This window comes from Paramisgurnus dabryanus, chromosome 18 (assembly GCF_030506205.2).
Source record: "Paramisgurnus dabryanus chromosome 18, PD_genome_1.1, whole genome shotgun sequence".
In the NCBI taxonomy this organism is placed as follows: Eukaryota; Metazoa; Chordata; class Actinopteri; order Cypriniformes; family Cobitidae; genus Paramisgurnus; species Paramisgurnus dabryanus.
The window spans coordinates 14,912,506-14,933,127 of NC_133354.1; the positions used below are offsets into that span (position 1 = coordinate 14,912,506).

The following is a 20,622-nucleotide window of genomic DNA, read 5'->3' on the forward strand; positions in this document are numbered from 1 at the left end:
ATTGCAGATAGAAAAAGTACATCATTAATGCAGCTGATTCATGAATGCAGCAGACCCCTCTATTTAAAATTCATTATAAAAATGTGCAAAGAAGCCTATTAGATATTTTACGCTAGTCAGTCAACAAAACTGATGTATATTAAACCTTCAAGAGCATCTACGATGTTGGATTGACCCAAACTCATGACCCGGTCCAACCAATTTAATTTAGCACTTCAGCCAAACAAGCCTTGAAATAGACTTCTAGAGAGTCGTTGATACACAATCATCTGAGTATTTCTTATAGACAGAGAGATAAATGATTTTAGACACCTAATTTACAACCGGTGTGGAATAAAGGTGTCAAGTATAATACAACGTGTTATATGAAACGTATAGTGAGGTTTTGATACTGTATGGCTATAGGAATCTAAATTACAACGTACAGTATGTAACACATGATTTGCCAAATATGTGACAGCCTGCTTTAACCTGGCATAATGAAAAATAAATATCAGATTTTCCCTTATTTGACGTTTTGGATAAAAGCGTCTTGCTAAATGAATAAAAGTAAAAAGCAGCAGTCCTGAAAACCTAGTGCAGCTTTTCAATTAAAATCTGCCTTCTTTTGATAGATGAGCACATACCCAGTGGTTTTGTTGTGTTAACATTTTACCCTTTACTAAATCAAGCTAATATTTTAACTTGATGGATATTTTGCGAATTCACATAAAGTTCTTATTCATGGAGGTTTTAACTATTTGTTTAAAATCCATAGAAAATCGATTCTAGAGCAAACACTCACATGACCTCAAAATTACTAAGGTCTACATTATTTGTTCTTCATGTGCTTTCCCATTTATATGTTATAATTATAAAAGGTTTGGTTGTATTTGCATGTGTTTTGAGACAAAAGAAACGTGTTTCAGTCAATGAGATGCACTGTTCCTGCGTTTCAGGTGAGTCATTGTTAGCGTGCCAACACAATTAAATGATAAAATGTTTTGCATATAAAGGTACATTTTAAATTAAAACAAGCAAGGCAAATATTTTAGAAAATATAAATATGCACCCCTGTCCCTCACTGAGATAACACAAAGTTTATTGGTTCTTCCACAAGCGCTATTTTTGTGAATGAACTGCGCAGATCAGGACCTTGGACAGAGGCACTGCAGTTGCTGCGAGCACGCGCACACACAGCGTCTGTTCATGCGCAGTAAATGCCATGGTTGGTTAAATCTGTCTAATTGGTCATTCAAATATTCGAGGGAGAATAAAAGTGTGCCACTTAAAAGTCACTTTTGTGATTTACTCATTTAAAGTCATTGTAGACTTTTTAAGGTTGTAGACTACAATTAGAGGATAGCCTATACATAAAATAAGCCTTTGTAGTAATAGCTTATTGACAACTGGGGAATCGATGGATGGTGTGCAAAACGAGACCACATACTGTAACCCACTCCGTTTTACAGACAGTTTTCCTACATTTTAAAGATTTGAAACCTTAATTCAGACGCGCGTTAAGAGTGGAGATGGAAAGTAAGATTTATGAACAGTAAGATTTATGAATTGTGATTTATGGAACTGAATAAATCGGACTTTAAGACCAGAAAATGAAAAGTGCATGTAAGTCACAGCTAAATATTAAGTATCTTTGGTCTCGTGCCGTGGAATGTCGAGTACCTATGTGCATTATTATGAAGATAATCATTATTATTATTATTATTAAGAGTAATATCATCTGATATTATCAGTGCAAAATAAAGAACACACATTGCCTAAACATGCTCCTATATGAAGTCCTTTACAACTGGACATCTGACTGGCAGTAAAAACGGCACGTATTGTTCTACTGTCTGCACCATACGCGTAAAAATCACCAATGGCAAAATCCAATAGTATAACTCTGATTTTTTTGAGTTGAAAAGGGTGGTCTCCTTATAAATGTGGTTTCACTATACAGAGTGCAGAGAAAAAGCAAAGAGCACACGAAACGCACCCAGAGTGAGTGCGTGTGATGGTAGAGAAAAGGCGCATGTGTGATGAGTTTCTATGTATTTGTAGACACAGCCCACCGCTGCCGCGCTCCCCCCATCTTGCATGTGGACCATCCACCGCCGGACGGAGTCGCACCAGGGTTCGTGCCACTGCGGGGATGCAAGGATGGATTTCTAACATCGTTTCTCCTTTCTGCGCTTTACCCAACTGACGTCATCCTCAATGTCTCTCACAATTTTGAACTAACAAAATGAGGATTTCTTGTAATCAGCTTTTACTGCTATTCTCTTGCGTTTGGGGACTCACTATGGGTGCTTTTCCGAGCAGCGTTCAAATCGGTAAGTACAGCGACATGCTTCACAAACACCCGAGCTTCGCGTCAAATGGCTCAAACGGTTTTCCCCCAGTGTCAAATGAATGACAAAATATGACTGCATGCACATGGGTCAAGTGCGAAATATCAGTGCGCAAATAATGCGGTTGGGAGTAGATTTTATTTTAAGACTGCCAATGACATTTGTCGTGAAACAGTTTGTTAGATACTTTTTATGTTTGTTTTTAGCTGTCACCCATGATCAATGTGCCACGATTTGGTTACACGGCACCACTGCAGTGCCTTTCGTGGCTCTAACGGGATGTTATTCATAGATGGATAATTCTGAAAAGGACACACATGCATTTGAAGTTTTTTGAGTTAAATCAAAATGATAGAGTCATATAATCACAAAGCGACTTTAATATCAATTCAGCCTGTGCGCTTTGTCTCGTTAAAGGAAAGTGCCTTAATTTATTCCAATACTGCATCAAGCGCTTTATCAGTGACTGTAGATTCCTTCTTCACCTAATTCTTTTATAATTTGAAGGGGATATGTAAAGATTACACGATAACTGTTCTTAAAGGAATTAAAAGCCATAGCCATAAAATTTCAGTGAAATGGCATGCATGTGCGTAATGGGGTTACTCGCCTGTAAAATCTCAAGAGCGGTGCACTTTACTCATCTGATCCGGTGTAACGCTTGAATTTCAGCATTAGTGTATGGTTCATTTTATTCATGTATCATTTTGTACCCACACATGTAATCGACTATTTGGCGTCTTTGGTGCAAAGCTTAAATTCTCCCCCTTTCTTCTGTGTCTCTTACTCTTTCCTGCAGGCGGGTTGTTCATCAGGAACACAGATCAGGAGTACACTGCCTTTCGGTTGGCTATTTTTCTTCACAACACAAGCCCTAATGCATCTGAAGCACCCTTCAACCTGGTACCCCATGTGGACAACATTGAGACGGCCAACAGCTTCGCCGTGACCAATGCTTGTGAGTTCAATGTGGAGCTGTTTACCGGGCATTTATGTTTATACTGTTTAATTGTCCTCTTTAAGAGGGAGATGAGAGATTATAGGGAATATAGCTGTTGTTGATGAACCAGGGGTTGGTTTGAATTGATCTTATACTGGTGCATCATAGTCCACTTCAGAGGCCAATTTGAGTAGTTCATCACAAAATGAAAATTCATCTTTACCAATGCTTTTGCCATACCAAGTGTATATAAGTTTTGCATGTGTGTATGAGTGCATATGATTGAAGTTAAAGAATAGCTGTAATGCTGAACCTCAAAAAGCACATCAATCTATCATGAAAGTATAATCTATAAGACTCTAGAGGGTTAAGAATGTATTTTAAACAAACTATAGGTTAGCAAAAATACTAATAGTAATACTAGTTTAAGATTTTTAAGGCTGTATAACCTTACTGACTCTCTATCGCCATCTCTGTTTGAAACATAAAATTGCAAGTTACTTGGGTAATTAATTATCTTTACGTGGGTTGAAGTCAAATGAAGCCAAACTGACCTCTCCGCGAAATCGTACCCAATTGCTGGAATTATAAATCATTATTATAAGCTTACCGCTGCGAATCGGAGTAAGGTAATTATATATTTTTCAACACGTAATCGATGGATGTTTCTTGTTCATTTTTAACCTGAAAAGTACGGATGCCGCTTTTAAACAGTTGCTTTCGGCACACACGCTTTCACCATCAATTAGTTTGCGCTGCGTTTTGAATGACATCACATTTACCATCGTTAAATCATTGACGAAAGCGCAGAAAACACAAACAAAAGGCCGCTTACCAATTATTTTGGAAGATTTTAGAGGACATTGAATTTGCCCAGACCGATTTATTTGAACCATATAGTACATCAACCAGCAGATGGATGGAGGAGGCTGCAGTAGTGGCACAACAGCAAACTTGTTGACGGAGAGCTCAGGAGAAGTGGAGGTGTTCTTGCACGCGCTTGCAGCCAAGACTAAACCATTAAGGTGCCGCCGGTGAGATGAGATGACCACTTTCTCTGTCAAACGAAATATTTATATAAAATGTTAGAGAAAAATCTTACTTAAATGTATTTTGTAATAGGAAATGATATACATTTGAGTGGGTAGCTAAAGAGTATGCATGTCACGGACGTGATCATTGTTTTCTAGAAGCACACTGTAATGGTTAACACTCATTAGATTGAATCATTTTAAGATAAAAAATGTTCTTATGTAATGTTTACAAATTTAATTATTTATAATTTATTCATTTAGTGAAGCATCACTATTTAACTAAGTAATTCAGTGTGTAATGACACTGAACTCCCTTTCGCAATGAACTGTGGGTAATATCAGTCAATAGTGTGCATAGATCTGCACATCAAATTATCACCGGAGGTGCTATCCGGGTACTTAAAATATACTTTACGTTTCAAGTTTGACTACTACTACTACTAGGGACATACTAATTCTACTTTTGAATACTTTTTAAGATATACGATCAGGTCTATGATTTGGACAGCATTTTATTTTTTTCTCACACAAATACAAGCCCATCGTTTGGACTCAGAAGCCAAACTCTTAGCTCACTAGATGAATAATACAGAATAATTTTATAATGCATGCATGTTGTTTTCCTATGTATGTCTTTAAAGACATAGGACTCTATCTTGCACCCAGCGCAATTGACTTTGTCAGTGACGCATGTATCATTCGTATTTTGCCCCGGCGCACAGCGGGTTTTTCCCTCCACAGACGCACGTCGACAAACTAGGGAATGAACTTGCGCTCCCTGGGCGGTTCAGCGCAAAAAAAGAGGCGTGTTCCGGCGCAAACCATCTCTGATGCTATTTTGCAGTTTCAAAAAACAATTGCGCCACTGACCAGAAAAAAAAAGTTTAAAGTCAGTGGCGCGTTGCGCGTTGTTCATTATGCTATTTTAACTCTTTCACCGCCAGCATTTTTAAAAAAAGTTGCCAGCCAGCGCCAGCGTTTTTCATGATTTTCACCAAAGTTTAATGCCTTCCAGAAAATGTTCTTCTTTAAATATATAAACATACAATATACCAAATGAAAGAACAGACCCTCTGCTTTCAAACAAAAAAAACCGTTTCATCCTACCTTTAGTGGTTCTTTTGCAATCAGCTTTTGAATATGGGTAGGTTTTTGCAAAAACACCATATTTTGAGCAAAAAGCAGAGATAATTCCATTTTTATGACGGACTTTTCATAGAGATCCCATTCAGAGCGATCTTTAAAACAGACACGGACATGCAGCAGCTTGCCATAGGGCAATACTTCCGGGTTTAAAAAGTTGCGGAAGGGCGCCACCTGGTGGATAATAGCGGTATTGCGGAAAGACGGAAAATCTCGTCATTGGCGGGGAAGCGTTTTCTCTTAATTGACGAGATATCTCGTCAATGGCGGGGAAAGAGTTAAGGGCGCATGCTTGACCATAATGTATAGCTTGCACAACGCGCATACATTTTGCATCTAATCTACACAGATGCAACAGTTATTTTTGCAAATCATAAATTGTTGCACTAAAAAATATTAATACACGAGATAAGGGGAATCGTAGTGGTGAGCATTGTGGTGATAGTTTTTGTTTATTGTGTGGCTGCGTTAAAAAATTCTCATGCAAATAACGATTAAAATATTTTCATAAGTTTGTTGTGTGGCTGTATTACGTTTATTTTATGTAAATAATAATTTAAATGTTTTCATAAGAAACCTTAATGTATATGAACTTGATTTGTTAGTCTACTTTGGGGTTGGACCTTGCGTTTCTTGGGTCCGATTTCAAAGCCCCCAAACCCTTTCAGCGGTGAGAGTGGACGCAGCGATGTCCTCTGCTGGCGTCAGGTCCTGAGGCAGATCCACCTCCCGTTACACGGCGTGCCCGATTTATGCTGGCAAGCTTGGGATTCCCCCGTACAAGGACGTCGGTCTCCTCGGCTGTGAACCGCTCCTGGCGTGCACCTGGTAAATCCGTCATAATAATAGCAACCCGCCACGGAACTTGCGCCCTTGCGTTTAAAGGGAATGTTGGATAGTGTTCTGATTGGTTTATTTGACGTTACGCCCAAACCACACCTATGAATAATGAACCTACTTCAGACCAACCCCTTATTGATTTGCGCCCGGCGCAAGAGTTATTTCTCACGCCGGGAAAATAGCAACAGCGCCCAAGATCCGCCCACAAACTCACTTGCGCGTTGCGCTTCGCACTTGCGTTTCAGATCGTTAAAATAGGGCCCATAGAGTCCTACACCTGAGATTGAATGAGGGTAAGTAAATGGTTTTCCTTTTTAGGTAAACTATTCCTTGAAGCTACTAAGTGTTGTACCTGTTACATGAACTATGTAGAATCCATGAAGTTTGTTTTAACCACTTCTGGGGTTACTTGTGTAGTCTATGTTTAAAGGCACAATATGCAATATTGCATTCAGGAATCCAAAACCACTAGCAGTGTTAAATATTTTGTTTACTTCTGTAGTAATGATCCCAAATGTATTTAACAGTGTTTGAATCTAGAGGAATTTGTAATTTGAACCATTTTAACGTCCGTCCTCATTACATCGTCTGTTAATAGTGTCATGTCCATGTTATCATCGATTTCCACTTTTACTGCCATATAGCAACCATAGGTGTTTTTAACTTTATGTAGCATGGTGCATGACATCACAGTATTGCAAAGGCAGTTTTTCAAAGGCAGTTGTGTTGTGTCTCTCTTGCGTTAACTTGATATCATATTTCGATCGACCTACGCAGCAACTCATACGGGTATATGTAGTGTCTAGCACTGTATAATTCTGTTGTTGTTTCTTTAAGCCACTCTGTTGAACTCTCTATGAACATAATTCGTCCCATCGGATTGATTTCCATCTGCAGTGAAGGTGAAGACAAACCTCCCATCATTCTAAATTCTTCACTGTGTCAAAATGCCACACCTTTGTTATTGTTTTGCGACCTTTAGTGGTGATAATATTGTGCATATTGTGCCTTTAAGCCTGTGGGCCAGAATACAGAAGCGAGTGGTGTTTGGGTGTACCCAGTAAGATGCACCAATGGTGGGGCGATTTAGGGTAGCTACTGTAATGGTGTCATATTAAGGCCACAATACTTTTCCATCGTTTTCAGCTGTTTTATAGGCTCCTTAGGGAGTAGTGGTGGACACGTCAGCCATTCTCAGCTCTCTTCTGAACCAAATTTTAACCTGGACGTCTGCTTTCCCTACCAGCTGTATTGTAGCCAGTTACTACATTTGATATTTTATTCACATTATCTTCAATGCTGTGCTCTAACCACAGAATAAAGTGTTCCCTGTTTTCTTCTTATCTACACCTCTGTGATGAAAAACAGTAATTCAAGTCATGGACTTGTTCTTTGTAGGCATTTGTCCTCACTGACAAGCACAGTGGAGGGTTAAAAATAAGGCACAAAGGAAATATATTTCTATAGGATTGCATCCTCAATTGCCCTCTGAGTATAGGTTTACTACTTTAATTTCATTTCTGTGATGTATTACGTACCAGAATTCAAAAGTCAGGAAAAATATGTGAAGTCAAAGTTTTAGCAGAAAAAAATTTGGTTTAGAGGGAATGAGCAAGGGAATATAAAAAAAGGATTTAAAAGACAATGTCTAGTTCACTGGTATACAATAAGGCCAGTAAGAAAGTAACTAGGGCCAATTTTAGGTAAAGTTACACCTAGGCCCAACCCTTTCACACTGCTGTACACTGTCCCAAAACGCTGTGTTCATTCAGTGTCACAAATGCTCCACACTCAAGAGACCTGTCCTGATAATAATGAATTAGTCTGAAATGTATATAGCCCATTTAACCTGCTCGTCAGATTAGACGCATGCAATGTCTTCACAGTAATTCGAGGCAGCCTGATAAGTTCTTCTGCTATTACTGTGTATGAACAATTGGTATCGGTTAAACAGATTAATCGCCCAGTCCGTCACTCGCCATTTTGAGAGCAGCGTAAATCACAGCGGAGGAGCGGCTGCCCCGGATGACTGCCTGTGTAGTAGTCAGATTGCCGGGAGTCTGATGCGGTGGTGTGCCACATACTCAGCATCTCAGCCTGTATCCCTCCTTCTTCAGTGGCTGTGTGCAGCTCTGCCTGCAGTTTGTTGCTCATGAGGGCTTTTTATTTCTCACCGGGGAGCCATCGCTGCCACGGGGGATGAGTGGAGGACAGAATTCTTTCCCAATGATCCTTTTGCCTTCAGCAGTCTGTTTCTTCACTTAGTTTGCAGTGTTATTTCTAATAGTCAATGGTTAAATTAAGCAGAGAATGATGATGTGGGGTAGTTTTGCATGGTAGGGTTTTGTGTGACCTTTAGGACAGCGGGGCAAGGGGAATTCTCTCATCGTCGGGCAGGATTTCAGCTTCTCAGTGGTGCAAATGTCGACTCAGCAGCATGGCGGTGATACAAGCCTGTTTTTATTTTGTGCAATTCAATCATAGCCGAGACATGTTCGTTTCCTACTGTCATATCAGTGTGCATGATAGCATCGCCACATGGGAATATGCTCCTATCCACTGAGCTATATGTTCAACCTATTTACTCACAGCAATACATGAGTGAACAATGCTTTTTATCATAAGTGCTGCAAATGGATGATGGGGTATTTGTGCTTTATACAATCGTTTATGCAGTCAATATACTGTATATATTTAGCAGTTTTATTTGATGTTTGTTTTTGTGGACATGCTCATTGTCTTTTACTAAATAGCAAACGAGACTTATGTCTTATAGCAGATGGTTATAGAGAATTAAGGGAGGAGCTGTAAAATTGTATTGAAACAGTGTGAAAATAATTTCCCATCAACGCTTTTGTTCTGCACCATCTGTTTTTTAAATGTATTAACCTTTTGATAAGGCCGTATGAGTGTGGAAGAGTCTGAATGCTCTGTCTGGTCTGTCAACAGAGAAGATTATGTGCCATGTAGAGTAGATAGAGCTGTGTTTAAAGCCACGATGTTGCTGTGTCTCTATCATACCGCCAGAACGGTTTTTCCTGCATAGGGGTTTGGCTATCCGAAAAGCAGAAAAATAGGGGAAAAGAAAATTGCGCAAGCCAAGCGATGACGTAAACGGCCAGGGGCTTGTGGGTACTGCTTTTGCAGATTGGTTCCCTTTGTGAGGACAAAATCCATTTGTATCTTTGTTTCCCTGTTTGTGGGTTTTTTTATGAACAGAGTTTTTTAACATTGGAAACTGTCTGTCTTTCCTCCAACTTGCTCATTAATGCGTGGGTCTGATGTTTGCATAAGTCTCGCTGTAATTCCTGAATCAATAGTTGTTTCCTGCAGCCATCTGCAGTGCGATTGGAGAGGGGGTGAAAAGTCTCCAGTGATCTCAAGTTGTTTGATGGCGAGCTGTGAATATAGCTGATGGCGAGATGTGCTTTCTTGACTAGCAGCTCCAATTCTCTTTTTATTGACAGACTGATATCTGATCTGTGGCTATAATTGAAAGCTATAGCGACAAATGTAAGAACTTTGGCAAATATTTTGGTGTTTAGACATGATATATTTTTGAAAATGTCGTGTGTGTTTAGAGCTGGGCAATTTTAGCGTTAGGGATGTGACATTTGCAGTCAACACTTGAAATATAAACTCTCGGAAAATGTGTTTATTACTAATATATTGAATCATTTGTTTAAATTTTCCAAACAAAAAAAGATGTACAACTTTTAGCATAGCTTAGCATAATCCATAGAATCTGATTAGACCATTAGCATGGCGCAAAAAAATCTAAAGAGTTTCGATATTTTTCCTGTTTGAAAAAGGGGCTCTTCTGTAGTTACATCGTGTACTAAGACTGAAGGAAAATTAAAAGTTGCGATTTTCTAGGCCGATATGGCTAGGAACTATACTCTCATTCTGGTGTAATAATCAAGGACTTTGCTGATGTAACATGGCTGCAGCAGGCGTAGTGATATTACACACTGCCCCGAAAATAGTCCCCTTGGTTACTTTCAATAGCAGGGGACTATTTTCAGGCGCTGCGTAATATCATTGCGCCTGCTGTAGCCATGTTACAGCAGTAAAGTCCTTGATTATTATGCCAGAATAAAAAAGTATAGCTCATAGCCATATCTGCCTAGAAAATCGCAACTTTAAATTTTCCGTTGGTCTTAGTACACGATGTTACTACAGAAGAGTCGAGTTTTAAATTGGAAAAATATCCAAACTCTTTGGTTATCTTTTAACACGATGCTATTGGTCTAATCAGATTCAATGGATTATGCTAAGCTATGCTAAAAATGGTACCGCCAATCCCGAAGATCAGCTGAATGGATTTCAAAACGGTAAAAATGAAATGTTTAACTCTAGGGGAGCTGGAAAATTTGCATATAAGTGGAGTGCCTCTTTAAGGTTAAAATAAAAACATGCTTTTAAAGATTAAAAGACCATACATGGGTATTTAAATGACCAACTATTGACATCTGAGCTATTACTATTGTATATGCTTTTGGTAAAATCTTTATTTATTCATGGTAAGGTTGACCTTTGTATGGAATTGCTCAGCATGTTTTGTCTGTCTTCATCAAAATTATGGTGTGTGCGTGCATACATCTTTAGGCAATTTCACACTTGGTACAATTGCTTGGCCTTAACTCAGGTTCGAAATACACCCTTCCCCTTCTCCCCCAAGATCTTTTTTTAAATTGTATTTTTGTCCAAACCACCGTGTCTGTGTGATAAACATAATACCTGCAGTAAAGCAGACATAGCGCTTTGTTTTTCGCCCTCCATTCTGTCTCAAATTGTAGCCTTTAAAGAGCACCTATTATACAATTCACAATTTTACATTTCCCTTGGTGTATTAGTACATGTTATTGATATGCAAAGGTCCAAATCCCAAAGTAAACAATGATGCAAAGTATCGTTTCCCACTTAAATCTCTCTTCTTGAAATGCAACGAATGGACACTGCGCTTTTCAGAATGATGAATTTTGTACAAAATCAACGCGTTTCAGGGAGGCAGGGCATAGATGAGCAACAATAATGTACGATATGTAGAAAATAATGTGTTTTTGATCCACAAACCACACAAACACATTGCATTACAGCAAATACACAAAATAACGATGTTTTTCGCAATGTAATAGGTGCTCTTTAAAATATACTTCACCTTTTTAAGCAAGTTCAGGTGCAGTTCACCGGTGCACACCCGAATTGGGAAAACCATTTCCACACCCACCAACCTAACCACTGACCTCACATAGACTCTGCATCACAAACTCCAATGTTAAATGCACCCTTAATAAATGTGCTTGTATGTGTGGTGCGGACTCTTCTGCACTCTGCTGAGCCATTTCCTCTCCTCTCCCCTGGAGGCACGGCTCTGAGCTCACTTTAAGTGGTCGGGATTCACCTCCTGATTGAGGGTCTCGGGTGGCTGGCTCTCTAAAGATCCAGGGAGGATTTGTGGGTTAGGTTGCATCCCCCTGCCTCGGTGGGCTCTGCCGTCCATCAGAACGAGTTGCAGGGGTCCACGGATTATAAAGGGATGGAGAAAGCTGTTTAGGTTAGGAGAGGATGCTCTATGTGTGTAGCAAAAAAATGCTTTCTTTATGGCCAGACTGAAGAATGTCCATATTTGGGGACATGGAGGCTACCTCAAACCTATAAGTGGGCATGTTTTATAGTGCATAAAGGAGTTTTTTGAATGGGCACCTGAAGCAGTCCTGGCCAGATTTGTATGTTAGGTAAGACATTATATGAAAATATTTTAAAAATTGGTAGCTTACATCTGATGCATTTGGCAAATGCTTTTATCCAAAGCGACCATTCTAGTGCATTACAAGGTTTACAGAGTTTTATACAACCATTGTTTTAATTTTTACAAAATCACCTTATTATAATTGACTCAAATGCATTTTCCTTTGCAAAATCCTTAAAAAATCCACTTGATTTAATTGCATGGGCATGAAGCTTCTGCATTCAGATATGAACAAAAAATACGATGCCACACATACTCATTAATGAATATCTTCTCATGTTATACCGGTGGTCGATTTCCCCTGTAGTCTGTTCTCCTGAAGCAGTTGCGTTCAACAAAATTCAATTTTCCCTTAAGATTAAAAAAGGTTTGAATGTCCCCCAAGTATTCTTGAGAAATCTTTTAGATGCCGTGTTTGTTGAGGCCAAATATTTTCTTGAGTTCTTTTCAGTGCTGCATCTATCTTTGTACCGGTCCAAGCATCTCCACAGATTAGAGTCTTTGTACCAGCCTCAAAGTGTTCGCTTCACCGAGCACCTGTCTCCGCTGAGGCCAGGTAGATTCGATAGATTCGAAACCCTCTGAACCTTTTTCAAAGTCCCTCTTTCTCCCTGTGGGATTCTTACCTATGGCATCTACCTCTGTCCTTCAATCTGTGCTTCAGAAACATGACAGGACTGCAGTGATGGATCACCTTAGACCCACGCACAAGGGTGAGAGACAGACAGGAGGGGTTGATGTTGGGAGGACGGTGGCTGCCCATCAGCTGTCCTCTGGCAGGTCCAGTGCCCTGTCAGTCTCCTTTCATTATTTTTGCCAGCGGATTAAAGTGCAACTACATGGCGAATGCAGACACAAGGTCCCCTTGCACGTGGCTTTGTGATGGAGAGATAGTGTTTGGATTTTGGGCATTCATTATGAATCTGTGTGTGCTTTGAGTGCTGTACATCCGACAGCTTAGGAGAATTAAATTAGGAGATTTAGATTAGAGGAATGATGTTTGATGAAGTCTCTGGTTAAGTATATTTGCAATGTCTGAAGATGACTTGAACAATGGAGAACTTGAAAGAATGAATTGTGCAAACATAAAATTGTCCTAAAATGTACCCTTTTTAGAGTTCATATTAGTACCTCAAAGGTGTTAGGACCTTTTTAAAGGGTACTGCCCTAGTGACAGCTTGGGACCATTTTTTCCGACAGTGTATTTGCATGTGGCATTTATGTCTTAGCATCTGATTTTCTGACGATTTTATAGTATGCAAATCTGGCAATAGCTCAAATTCATCCACTAAATCTGTGCAAAATTTTTAAATGGTGGGTCTGTTTTAAGTGTAATATTTTGGAGGATGCAGAAACTCTGCTGGGACCGTAGAGCATCACTTCATTTTTTTAATCCAGACTGAATCAGCACTTTAAAATGCTGAAAGTTGCATTGTTTCATTGCTCTTCTTCATCATTTGATTGTCTTTTGATGAACTGCTACCGTGATCAATAGAAAATTTACATAAACTAAATTTTGTTTACCATCTGGCCAGTAATAGCACAATGTTAATTGCAACAAGCAAATAGCGCTGTGTTATGCAAAAAGTGCAATCTATACTAAGTCTAATTTACATATAAAGAAGCCGTGTTTGTATTAAAATGAATTACTGTGATATTTTCCAAGTTGAAATATTTAAGTGGTGCAGCTGTTTACTGAATTTGCCCCAGATATGTTTTTTAAAGCATGACCTATACTCTATCCCAGCGTATTTTCATATTTGTGTTTATATTTTCAGCTATTGTCCTGATTTGCTCTTGCCGTGCACAAATAAGATTTATGCAAAGTCTCTGTAATTATTTAAATCACTGAATCACATTCTTGATAAAGATGCTAATGAGATACAACTAGGGCAGGTGCGTTTTAAATAACAGCATAACATTTTATTTGTTGTTATATCTATCAGTTGTTCGGCACACCCATGAAGCTTTACCTGTCATGGTCCATAGCCCCAACCTTTTACTGCGTGCCTCCATCTTGATAGCAGTCAGTCATCTCTGCATAAGATTAAGAATGATGGAGAGGTGTAGAAAGCAAAATGAAAGCTATGTTTGGAAGGGCGGATAATGCAACAAAGAGCTGACACATGTGAAAAAGTGTATAGATGCCTGATAGTGAGGAATTGCCCAGACTACAAATCCAGGCAGGTTTATTGTTTCGGGAATCGTTTGTATATTGTTCGTATGTCGTGTATGGAATTTTAATATTTTTACTTTGAACTTGCCTCTGTTGTTCTATGATAAAATGCCTAATAAATTAATTTTTAGCAGAATAGGAAAATAAATGCACTTTTATTTCACATGAAAAAGTATTAAAATATATAAAGCTTTTTCATTTCTCATTTTAGAAATTTGTACATTTTATTGAACCTATTTTTTGATGAAAGGAAAAGTAAACAACCATAGTCAACCCAGGAGTCCGGAAATGACAAAGCTGCAAAGTGAGCATCATAATGCTAGCAGCTAAGTTTGTAAATAAAGTGCTACTGTATGTGCTTTAAAGTCACTATAAAATGTGATTGTCTTATTTTCCCCACCCTGATGTATATCCGAGTAAAACGCCTTCTGAAATGAGACAAAGGTATGGGGGGGGGGGGGGGCTTGAATTCATCCATCGAGAACTGATTTGGATTGTTGGAAGTTGAGTCGCTATTTGCTATATTGCTGTGATCTTTTCCCGTGCACCATCCTCTTGCCATTCCTCGTGACCAGAAGTAAAGAGAGATCGCTTCGTAAGGGAAAAATATTAGCATTGTTGATTATGAAAGCACATGAATTTTTTTAAATCAATGAAGCTCACAGATAAGTCATTTGTAAATTTCAGCCATTAGCCAATCATTGTTTGCATGACACATATACTGTAGTTATTTAAAATACTGTACACAAAATACTGCATTTTTCTTGGTGAGTGATTAGTTACATAGCATTTTTTGTGTTGTGTCGATTTTTTATGCTTTAGCAGTTGTAGTTTTAACGAGTGCTGTAACAAAAAATATTGCTTGATGCTCTCTAGCAGTTTTCTGCCGCATGTTGACATATTGCCTATTTAAATTTTTGTGGGACATAATGAAATTTTGTGGCCTTGTATCGTTTGAATAAAGCTTAAGTCACTGCTATGAGGCATAGTTTTATTACATCTTGCATATCTGTTTCTTTTCTCAAGTTTAATGGCTCCAAAGTTTAGCCCTTTAACAAGCACAGTCCTTTTTAAGTGGGTGTAGACCTTCAAATTAATATAACTCTGGTATTTTTTGGTCTAATACTGTAGCCTAATTTCGTTCTTGTTTTAATGAAGACACTTTAAAGTTTTTTTACAAAAGTGTCTGGGGGTGAAAATATTAAATACATTTTTTATAGCAGTCCAAATTTATTGTAATAAATAAAGCAAAATAGTATTATTTTATACATACAAATATTAAAAACTAAGGTTTGTGATGGTTTTCTATGAGGTTTGCTGCATACTCTTAATAAATTACAAGCACTGCATCATTATTACTGCTAAAAGGTTTCAAAATATGAAAACTACATTCTTAGACCTTTCCAGCAATATATAGTTTATTGTGATAGATTACATTTACATGCAAAATATTAAAGTAAACTCAATTGTTCCCACTGATCTATATAAATAACTGGATTGCGCATGACGTCACAATTGTGAAGCCACCGCGCTGCATGTTGGTATGACCAAACATTCTATTAAATCAATGGAAGGTATCAGATTTTAATGATAAAACATCACTTTACTGTACATAGTTATTTACTGAAAGTTGTACATTTTGCTTTTTAAACAGTAAATTACTATACATTCATCTTTATTACAGTATCAGATCAGCGGACAGACCGCAGCATATTTATTATTCATGACAAACGTGCTCATTCTGTAATCTAAATAAATAATCATGCTTTGTACCGTATGTGCATGCAATAATATGCTGGTTTTGTAATTATGTAATCTTTACAAGTTACTTAAACTTATTCAGAGAAATAATGCTGACCGATTAATGTCAAAAAACTTTATTTATACCCGTGTCATTAACAGAACGCAGCAGACACACTCACCTTAAAGTTTTCTATAAATCCCTTATCCTGTCCGATTAAAACATAAACATTGCAGAAAAACACCAGAATTAGCAATTAATTTACGTACACATATTCTATAAATGTATCTTGTGTGACTGATACGCTTTAAACCGGGTGAATTTAGATCAAAATTTTGAATGTAAGTCAATGACCCCCTCTGCAAGTTGGGCTTACCAAGATGGCCGCTCGAACTCTGCGCTGGCTTCACCTCACGCTGTTATGTTAAGCGGTCTATGCAAAATCCAGTCATTTATATAGATCAGTAGTTGTTCCACTCACGGGACAGTGCTAGTTAATGGTTTAAGAACCCAAACAACTGGTTTTGATTTCATAGTCTTTAACCCCAGTTATGACATTTAAAGCCTTTCCAGTTACAACTTGTTTGCTTTTCTATAGTTTGCTTAGTTTAACTGTTTTCCACTTTGTTTTTATTAGGAAGAAGTGTGTAATTTTATTCATAACCTTTTTTATCCCACCACATTTATTGGTTACATAACTATCCTTTTCCCTGACACTCTTAATGGGAAAGGTGAAGATGAGGGTAGGATTTTTGCGAACTCTGTTGCTTTCCATTAATTAGTCGGCTTGAAGTATTGTTAAACTAAAAGCATCTCTAGTGTCCTGCCCTATTCTCTCATTGTTATTTTTCTTTTTTGCCCTTGGAAGTATCTTTTCTCTCTTTCTTTACTTTAGTCAGAGAGGAAGTTGCAATGAAACAGTGAAGGGGGATGCACAAAAAGGTCATCATATAATGCAAAGCTTTTAATTGAAAGAGACTGAGCAAGAGAACGAGAGAAAGAGCAAGCTGTGCAATGCTTTTAGTGAAGTTTAGTGTTAACAGATCAGACTGAACACAAGTTCCTCTTCTTGTCTGCTTCTCGAGTATGAGTCATTTAACATGATTCTTCTTGAAATGTACATCGTTCCTTTAGTTTTCACTTCAAAATAAGTAGTGAATTCCTGGTGCCCACTCTTACTCAATCTCTACAGAATACTCTTCTGGAATGTAAAGTAGTCTCATCTGCCAAATAGGGTTGATTGATCTGGTTTAAACGAAGGATATTAAAGTCAAATGATCTAAGTCAATCCCCCAAGTTGTCTTTTAGCCAAGCTTTGGTTATATTGATCAAGGCTTTAAAAACAGTAAATACAGACTATACAGAGTAATTAATAAGGCTCGCCAATGTTATTTTTTACGACACATGCTGGGGTTATTCAGATGGGCAACAACAAGAAGAGAAAAGAATTTAATAAAAATTCAACCCAAGTTAAATCGGATTACATATCCAAATCACCAGAGAAAAGAAAATAAATGTGGCAATAAAGGAAAGCCATGAGAGTAGGCTCTAGCAGCCTGCCACTAACCAATCTGCTTGGTTGAGTCATAACGCATAACCCTTACTTTATGCTCTTCCAGCACAGCTACTGTAACAATGATTACTGGTTCATTCTGATTGGAGAAGAAAAAGGGTGAGCTTACAGGAATCAAAGGTTCATCAGGTCTCCAACCATTCACCACCTACCAATCAAACTGCTCCAAAATCGAGCATAGCCCTTTGTTGTCTAATCATTCTGTTGGCTTATTGTGATTTATAAAATGCTAGATTAGCTCAAATAGACTTGTACAGAGTCGACTGATATGGATTTTTTTATGTTTGGAAACCAGTCTCGGTTTCTATAGGAAAGAGTTGGCTACATTTACACATTGCAGGCAATATTTACGCCGATTTCACCAAAACAGTGTAGGTTCTTTTATCAGCAGATGCATGTATGGACTATCTTGCCATAACCAGCAACTGCCTTATGTTTTCTATTATTAGTGTTAACTTTAGTTAGCCTAAGATTAAAATGAATTTATCCAGATTATTTAGCAGAGGGAAAACTTAAATGCTGCATCATCCTCTACACAATATCAACCAGATGTCTATTCTGCACAGTAATCACAGCTGAACACTGTTAAAATGCAGCATAGACACACCTAAATATAACTACGTATATTAGGGTATCAAGCGTCTTTTTTTAAAATGCAGTATTTGTTTTTGTCTGATTTTGCTTGCATTCTGCCATAGAAAACTCCATAGACTATTCTGGGGTCAGTGCCTTAGTGGTCATTGTATTAAGCGATATACATTTTAATAAAGTTTTTTTTTTAAGATCCTACAAATTGCACACCTAAATCATTGCATTATATTGATAAGCAGTTGCTGTCTTTGGTTTTGTCACAATATGGTAAATGACCTACAAGACTTTCTCACTTTACTGTATATAGACGATAAACAGAGGCACTGTATCATTTTTTGACTCCTTGTTTCTGTGCAACCATCTCCTCTATTCTCTTTCTCTAAATTGTAATCAAATGACTTACATGGCGATTTAATAATCAAGTTAAATAGTATATTTGCTACCAATTAGGGTTGTTGCGGTGACAGAATTTTCCCACCGGTTAATCAGCGCGTGACAAACCCGGTGACACCGGTTTCACCGGGTGGGAGGGGCTTATAAATGCACAGAAGTGCGCATTTTACTTTCACTTTTGAATTTGATGCAACTGTTGTTTAAATCCAGCGAGTGCAACAGCTGGTTTAAGTGCTTGAATCAATGTGCGCAGGTACTTCTGACAGAATCCCGCCAGTCCTAAGCAGAGCAACCGGCTATTCCTCCATAAAGCGCTGCTGGAATGATGGGTTTATTATTATTCTTAATGAAAAACACAACAACAAAACGATCTCGCCTATAGTAAACATCATATATGTATCTTCTAACAAAAACGAGTAAGCACGCGGCTTCTGCCATCGTCTGCTCGCCGCAGTCTGACAGGAATAAATGAAATCTGACACCCGCAGCCACTGCTCTGTGATGACGTGCATTCAGCTCCGCTGAATTCAGGCAGCAGACACATTCAGTTGTAAGTGTTTGCTCTCTCTAACGAAACTGAATGATTTAATTACCAGAAAATATCAAAACGACGGTGAAAGACGGTGTCGCGGTGGGCAAGTGATCTAACCGTTGAGAGGCTGAAGCACCTGTAATCACCGTTTCAACGACTATCGCAACAAGCCTACTACCAATGAAAACAATTTATGTTATTATGTTTAATCACATAGTCTTTTAGTGTAAGCAATGCAGCGACATTGATGAACTACATTTAAATCATTTACATGTATGCATTTTGCAGATGCTTTTTTCCAAAGCGACTTGCATTCAAGCTATACATTTTTATCAGTACGTATATGTATTCCCTGGAAAACCATGACCTTTAGCACTGCTAGCGCAATGCTTTGCTAGTTGAGCTACAGGAACAAGCGTAGAGTCTTTAAAAAAATACTGGGAAAACTTACATTTCTTGTGTTTCTATGTAACAAATCAAATTTTCGCAATGGGTCATCCGTGCCTCTTGGCCAAGGATTTAGTCATTTCTATACCTCGACTGCATTGGGTCTTTGAGTTCCTATGCCAACATCATGACAGATGCCAAGAAATGACAAGTGATTTTAATAGTCTGATAGTTGTGTAGTGAGGATATGACTTAAATGTGATTGCCTGCAGTAGCAGATGGGACAGGATTGACAGGCTTTACATTTGCATGGTAATGTAATTAGACTGATGATTGGAAAATCCCTTATTAAGGAATGTACCCAAGGGTCAGTTGGCATGATGAAATGTGATTGATTAAAAAAAAATGTATATAAATAACTCAATTGACACCATATGTCAGGCTTGTTTCTCTGATTTGTTTAATATTGTGATGACCCACTATCTCTATACATTAATGTGTAATCTTTGCACACGTACACACTCAACAAGGAAGTATACAGGTATATAGTATATATGACTCTTACCCTGCTGAGTTTATGAGTCCACATATCAGAGGGAAGAGCAATGGCCTCCAAACATGTCAGGTCCACAGTGCTTTGTCATTGCAGTGCAGGCAGACGAACAGCTGCTGCGAGGGTCTGTGTTTCATAGCCATGCCGGACTTACAACGCACAGCACACTTTCAATTATATGGGCTGTAGGCAAGGCGCCAGGCCGTGTAGAGATGGGCGCTTTCCAATTACACAGGAAGGCTCGGCTGCAGAGTGAATGAGCCAAGGCCGAATACACAGACATGCCTACATTTGCAACTGACTTGCATGCAAGGGTACCGTGTGCGATCACAGAACTGTTTTAGTTGGATATGTCTTATATGAAGAATAGATTCAGCTTGGACAGCCTTTCAATGGACCGCTTACAGTCCATTCCCTGACTGTCTGATGCTTAGTAGGCCTATGTTATAAAATGCAAAGTACTTTATTCATAGGGCAAGCTGTAATGTTTTTAAGGGTTTCATAGATTTCTTGAGGCATTTAGTAGGGGTGCACAGGGCAAAAACTAACGCGGGGTTAGTTGTAACACAGACTGTTACATTGTTGCACAAAGTTGAGCGTTTTGTTTTTCTGGTATTTTTTCACACTGCCGAAA

At 38.4% G+C, this 20,622-nt stretch overlaps 1 protein-coding gene across 7 annotated transcripts in view; it reads left to right on the forward strand.

Moving 5' to 3' along the window:
• The first annotated feature begins 1,956 nt into the window (after positions 1-1,956).
• gria4b (glutamate receptor, ionotropic, AMPA 4b) overlaps positions 1,957-20,622 on the forward strand; it is an 87,772-nt gene continuing 69,106 nt past the window's right edge. For all 7 annotated transcript variants that reach the window (XR_010544098.1, XM_065286853.1, XM_065286854.1 and 4 more), the window contains exons 1-2: positions 1,957-2,315; positions 3,133-3,291. Coding sequence is in view for 6 of the 7 variants with exons in the window: in XM_065286853.1 (XP_065142925.1) it covers positions 2,228-2,315; positions 3,133-3,291 (247 nt within the window). In the remaining variant the exon portion in view is untranslated. The remainder of the gene's footprint in view (positions 2,316-3,132; positions 3,292-20,622) is intronic.